A 5651-nucleotide genomic window follows, 5' to 3' on the forward strand; every position below is an offset into this window, starting at 1 on the left:
GGGTTTCACTGTGTAGCCCTGGCTGTCCTGGAACTCACTCTTTAGACCAGGCTGGCCTCAAACTCAGCAATCCACCTGCCTCTGCCTCCCAAGTGCTGGGATTAAAGGAGTGCGCCACCACTGCCAGCTGTTCAGTGCACTTTCTATCAAGTTGGTTGCTACTATTATTCAACTTCCCATTTGACAATTGCAGTTTAATTTAGATTAGAAGCTGTGTCTGGTGGTGCCCACCTGTAATCTCAGCTACAAAGGAGGCTAAGGCAAGACTGGAAATGTAAAGTCCACCCCAGCTAGAGCAAGTTCAGGAGCAATCTGAGTAACTTAGCAAGACTCTATCTCAAAAATAGGAAGTAAAAACAGGGATATACCTTAGTGGAAGAGAGTCTGCCTGGCATGTGAAGCCTGACTTTAATCTCTACTGCAAAAAGGGGAGGGGAGGGAGGAAGAGATTTGGCAGGAAGAGGGAAGGAAGGGAGCAGAGTTAGATCAGTCAGCTCATTGGGTAGGAACAAGGTGCAAAGCAGCTTTCTTGCTTTTGACAAGAACACATGGGATCGCGGTAGGGTGTCCAGTTAGAATAGTGTCAGAGCCTGGAAAAGGGTCCTTGGATTCCTTTAGTTAGCCCTGTCTCTTTGTTTCATAAAACACACTGGGTTGGAACAGAGGCTCCTGCATTACATGCGTGTCACTGTTTTAAATAGATATTTATAACCAAGATGTCATGAATCCTCCAGTTTCTCCTGTGCTCCTTTCTTTGTGTGAGATGTGTTAAGGGTTATCAGTTTGGGGAAGAATTGTCCTTGTACCTCCTGGAATGGTTATTTTTCTCAAAAACCCAAGACTCCAAAGAACATGAGAAAAATTGTTCTGTCCACTTTTGATGTTGAAGATTTTAATTATCCTTCTGGTACTTTCTATGTATTTTCTATGTAAAATTTTACACAATTAAAAATGGTTTTTTGTCTAGTATGCCAGAATGACTTTTTTTTCCCCTGAGACAGGATCTCATGTAGCCAAACCTGGCTTCCAAATTGTTATGTAGCCAAGACTGGCCTTGAATACTTTATCCTTCTATCTCAACTTCCCGAATTCTGAGGTCAGGGCCATGTTGGGGGAAAAACTGATGAAAGGAATGTATGATATAAGTGAATGGCTCCAGATGCAAGTAAACAATCTAAAGGTTTCTAGGTGTGCCCTTGAAGAGAATCTTCTCTCCAGCAGCCACAAAGCTTGAGTTGCAGAAAACCAAACCAAACCGAAACCCTCATTCTAAGGTTGGCTGAATTACAGTGAAAATTCAAGTCTCAACCTCAGACAGTGTCAGCAGTTAAAATAAGGGCATTAATTGGCAAAGAATAGGATTCTATATCTTGGGATGGGGATGTGAGGGAGGACCCTGTTGAAGCTGAGAATTTTGAATCCTCAGATTCTCAAAGCTTTACCCTACACGAGGAAGTAGTGCCCTCAGCCCCAGGCCCATCCCTTGAAATAATGCCTTTTTCACATGAGGAAATTAATCCCTCAGAGTCTGATAAACCAGCAGTGACTTTCTCTGAAGAAAATGTCAAACAAGGCAATACTGATGTTCCTCAAGGCCCACCAATAGTTTCTTCTAGACCTATAACCAGACTCAAGACAAAACAGGCAGCTAGAGGGGAGAGAGAAAGTGTAGTCCATGAGGAAATTCGATATACTACTAAGGAGCTTAATGAGTTTGCTAATTCATTCAAGCAGAAGTCTGGGGAATATGTGTGGGAATGGATTTTAAGGGTGTGGAATAATGGTGGAAAGAACATAGAATTAGATCAGGCTGAGTTTATTGACATGGGCCCTCTGGGTGGAGATTCTAGGTTTAATATGGAAGTTTGAACAGTTAAAAAAGGTGTCAGAAGTTTGTTTGAATGGTTGGCTGAAGCGTTTATCAAAAGATGGCCTACTGAAAAGGGAGTTAGAGATAGATGCCTGATATCCCTTGGCTTAGTGTTGATGAAGGAATTTTAAGGCTCAGGAAAATTGCAATGCTAGAGTGGATATGTTGTATAAAACCTAATCCTCCACAATGGGAAGCCCCAGAAGATAGGCCCTTCACGAATCCTATAAGACCTAAACTGGTGAGAGGGGCACCAGCACATTTGGAGAGTTTTGGTTTTGCCCTTTTCCTTGTGCCAGACCTTAGGGTTGGAGATGCTGCTGCTCAATTAGATTAAATGCAGTGGGCTTAATTGGACCCCGAGGTAACAAGGGCCAGGTAGCAGCATTGAATCACCAGAGACAAGGTGATTGTAGTTATTATAATGGACAGCATAGACAAAACAATGTTTATAATGACATAGTCCATAATGGTCAGCACAGGAGGGGTAAAATTTATAATGGCATGGCTTGTTTGGACCTTTGGTACTGGCTAATTAGTCATGGTATCTCCAGGCATGAAATAGATAGGAAGCTTACTACATATGTTTGATCTATATAAGCAGAAAAATTCTCAAACAAATGAAAGAAAGACTACAATAGATCGTGACAAAAGGCAATCTTGGGCAGTGAATCAATTTCCAGACTTGAGCCAGTTTGCAGACCCAGAACCCCTTGAATGAAGGGGTTGCCAGGTTCCCCTGAGGGAGGATCTTGATAAGACACCTATAAGTTTTACTGTTAGCCTTTCTCCAGTTCTTCCCCAGAGGGACGGATTTATGGCCTTTTACAAGGGTAACTGTACACTGTGAGAAAGGAAATAATCAGACTTTCTGGGGTCTATTGGATACTAGTTCTGAATTGACACTGATCCCAGGAGATCCCAAGAAACACTGTGGCCCTCCAGTTAAAGTAGGGGCTTATGGAGGACAGGTGGTTAATGGAATTTTGACTGATGTCTGACTCACAGCAGATCCCCGAACACATCCTGTGGTAATTTCCCCAGTTCCAGAATGTATAATTGGGATAGATATACTTAGAAATTGGCAGAATTCTCACATTGGTTCCTTGACTTGTAGAGTGAGGGCTATTTTGGTTGGAAAGGCTAAATGGAAGTCTTTGGAGTTGCCTCTGCCAAAGAAAATAGTGAGTCAAAAACAGTATAGGGCTGGAGAGATGGCTCAGCAGTTATAGAGCACTGACTGCTTTTCCAAAGGTTCTGAGTTCAAGTCCTAGCAACCACATGGTGGCTCACAACCATCCGTAATAAGTCTTTTAAAAATAAATAAATTGATTAAATCTTTTTAAAAAGATTTATTTATGGGGCTGGTGAGATGGCTCAGCGGGGAAGAGCACCGACTGCTCTTCGGAAGGTCATGAGTTCAAATCCCAGCAACCACATGGTGGCTCACAACCACCCATAATGAGATCTGACGCCCTCGTCTGGTGCGTCTGAAGACAGCTACAGTGTACTTACATATAATTAATAAATAAATCTTTAAAAAAAAAAAAAGATTTATTTATAGCTGGGCTCTGGTGGCACACACCTTTAATCCCACCTTTAATCCCAGCACTTGAGAGGCAGAGAGAGGTAGGCGAATTTCTGAGTTAAAGGCCAAAAAAAAAAAAAGATCTGGATTAAAGAAAAGCATGTGTCTTCCTGTCACCACTGCCTGGCTTTTGTTTGTTTGTTTGTTTTTGTTTTTGGAGACAGGGTTTCTCTGTATAGCCCTGGCTGTCCTGGAACTCACTCTGTAGACCAGGCTGGCCTTTAACTCAGAAATCTGCCTGCTTCTACCTCCCAAGTGCTGGGATTAAAGGCGTGTGCCCCCACTGCCCGGTTTAATCCAAATCTTAAAGCAGGCAGACACACCCTTAATCTGGGCCACACCTTTTGTTGGAGGACTGTATAAGAACATAGATGAAGGAAACTTGCTCAGAAGTCCATTTCTTCAAGGGCATCGGAGCCTCCTTTTTCAGGATTCTAGAACAGATGAGACATTCAACCTTGTAGGACTAAGCAACTACAAGATTCTTGGACTTTCTGGACACATATTCCTCGATTAGCTGGACTGCATAAGTCCATATTGTAGATATGTATCAAAGGATTTCTTGCTAGTTGAAGGTTTTAAATTTGTCCCAACGTGGCTGCGCTCCCGACCTCCAACCTGCTCAACTTGGCTGTAGAACTTCCGAAATCATTTTGTTTTACTTTTTATTTTTTTGAGACAGGGTCTCATTCTGCAGCCTTGGAGCGCGGCGTGGTAGGACACGCTTTTAATCCCAGCAGAATGTGGAAGGGGAATATAGTTGGATATCTGTAACTTCGTGCCCAGTTGGAGCTATATATAGAGAGAGACCTTGTCTCCAAAATAAAAAATAAAAAAATCACAAAAATCACTGCCGGGCAGTGGTGGCGCATGCCTTTAATCCCAGCACTTGGGAGGCAGAGGCAGGCAGATTTCTGAGTTAAAGGCCAGCCTGGTCTATAGAGTGAGTTCCAGGACAGCCAGGGCTACACAGAGAAACTCTGTCTCGAAAAACAAAAAAATAAAAATAAAAAATAAAAAAAATCACAAGCTTTGTAGCCTACGACCTCAAACTCCACTGGCGTTCCAGAGTGCTGTTGATTTTCAGCGTTTCAAAGTGGAGCCGCCTACTTTTGCGAATTCTCACCGCGCCGAGGGCGGGACTTGAAAGCAACCTTTGATTGGTCAGCCTGACTCGTGACGTTTCCCTCTACGACACTTTCCCAAGGTGCCTAGTTCCTAGCCGCACAGAGAGCGCCGAGAGAAGCAAGATGGCGGACGTGCTAGATCTTCACGAGGCGGGTGGCGAGGATTTCGCTATGGATGAGGACGGGGACGGTGAGGAGAATGGAGGCGGCTGCGGGAAGAGGGGAAGGTGCGAGAGGAGAGTGCAATCGGAGAAATTTTCCTGGGATGTCACCCCACGAATTGGGCCTCCAAAAGATAGACTCCTCCCCCTTGGGAAGGAATTAGGGGCGGAACCGGGAAGGGACTGAAGCGGGAGTCTGTTCGTATGCTTCCAGATAGTCTAGGAAAAGAGACAATTTAAAAAAAAAAAAAAAAGACTTATTTTGTTGCTTCTTGTTTTCTCACCTGGAACTCTAGAAAGCATCCACAAACTAAAAGAAAAAGCGAAGAAACGGAAGGGCCGCGGCTTTGGCTCTGGTGAGTGTCGGGAATAGGGTAGAGTGATCTAATAGGGAGAAGTCCGCGAATTTGGGGGTGCGAGGGGAACACATTTGGAGGACAGTTTTCGGTGATCTGGTATGTATTCTTCTAGAAGAGGGGTCCCGAGCGCGGATGCGGGAGGATTATGACAGTGTGGAGCAGGATGGCGATGAACCAGGACCACAGCGCTGTAAGTAAATAAATAGGACCTGTGGGGATGCTGGGTGTGTTGGCACCTATATGGAAAGGGAAGAGTTGTTCAGCCAATCTCAGGAGTCCAGTCATTGCTTACTGCGGTTCTTGATATAGGGGTTTCTCTGTGTAACAGCCTTGGCTGTCCTGAAACTCTTTTTGTAGACCAGGCTGGCCTCGAATTCACAGATCTGCCTGCCTTTGCCTCCTGAGTACTGGGCTTTTTAGCTTACGATGTTCATACAACACTTTCCCCTACCCAACAGCTGTTGAAGGTTGGATTCTGTTTGTCACTGGAGTCCACGAAGAAGCCACTGAAGAAGATATCCACGACAAATTCGCTGAATATGGGGA

At 44.2% G+C, this 5651-nt stretch overlaps 1 protein-coding gene across 1 annotated transcript in view; it reads left to right on the plus strand.

Moving 5' to 3' along the window:
* The first annotated feature begins 4644 nt into the window (after positions 1–4644).
* Positions 4645–5651, plus strand: part of Rbm8a (RNA binding motif protein 8A) — a 5045-nt gene continuing 4038 nt past the window's right edge. The window contains exons 1-4 of the mRNA XM_031374635.1: positions 4645–4775; positions 5043–5102; positions 5218–5295; positions 5564–5651. Coding sequence (XP_031230495.1) covers positions 4709–4775; positions 5043–5102; positions 5218–5295; positions 5564–5651 — 293 coding nt within the window. The 5' untranslated portion in view covers positions 4645–4708. The remainder of the gene's footprint in view (positions 4776–5042; positions 5103–5217; positions 5296–5563) is intronic.

This window comes from Mastomys coucha, unplaced genomic scaffold (genome assembly GCF_008632895.1).
Source record: "Mastomys coucha isolate ucsf_1 unplaced genomic scaffold, UCSF_Mcou_1 pScaffold16, whole genome shotgun sequence".
NCBI lineage: Eukaryota > Metazoa > Chordata > Mammalia > Rodentia > Muridae > Mastomys > Mastomys coucha.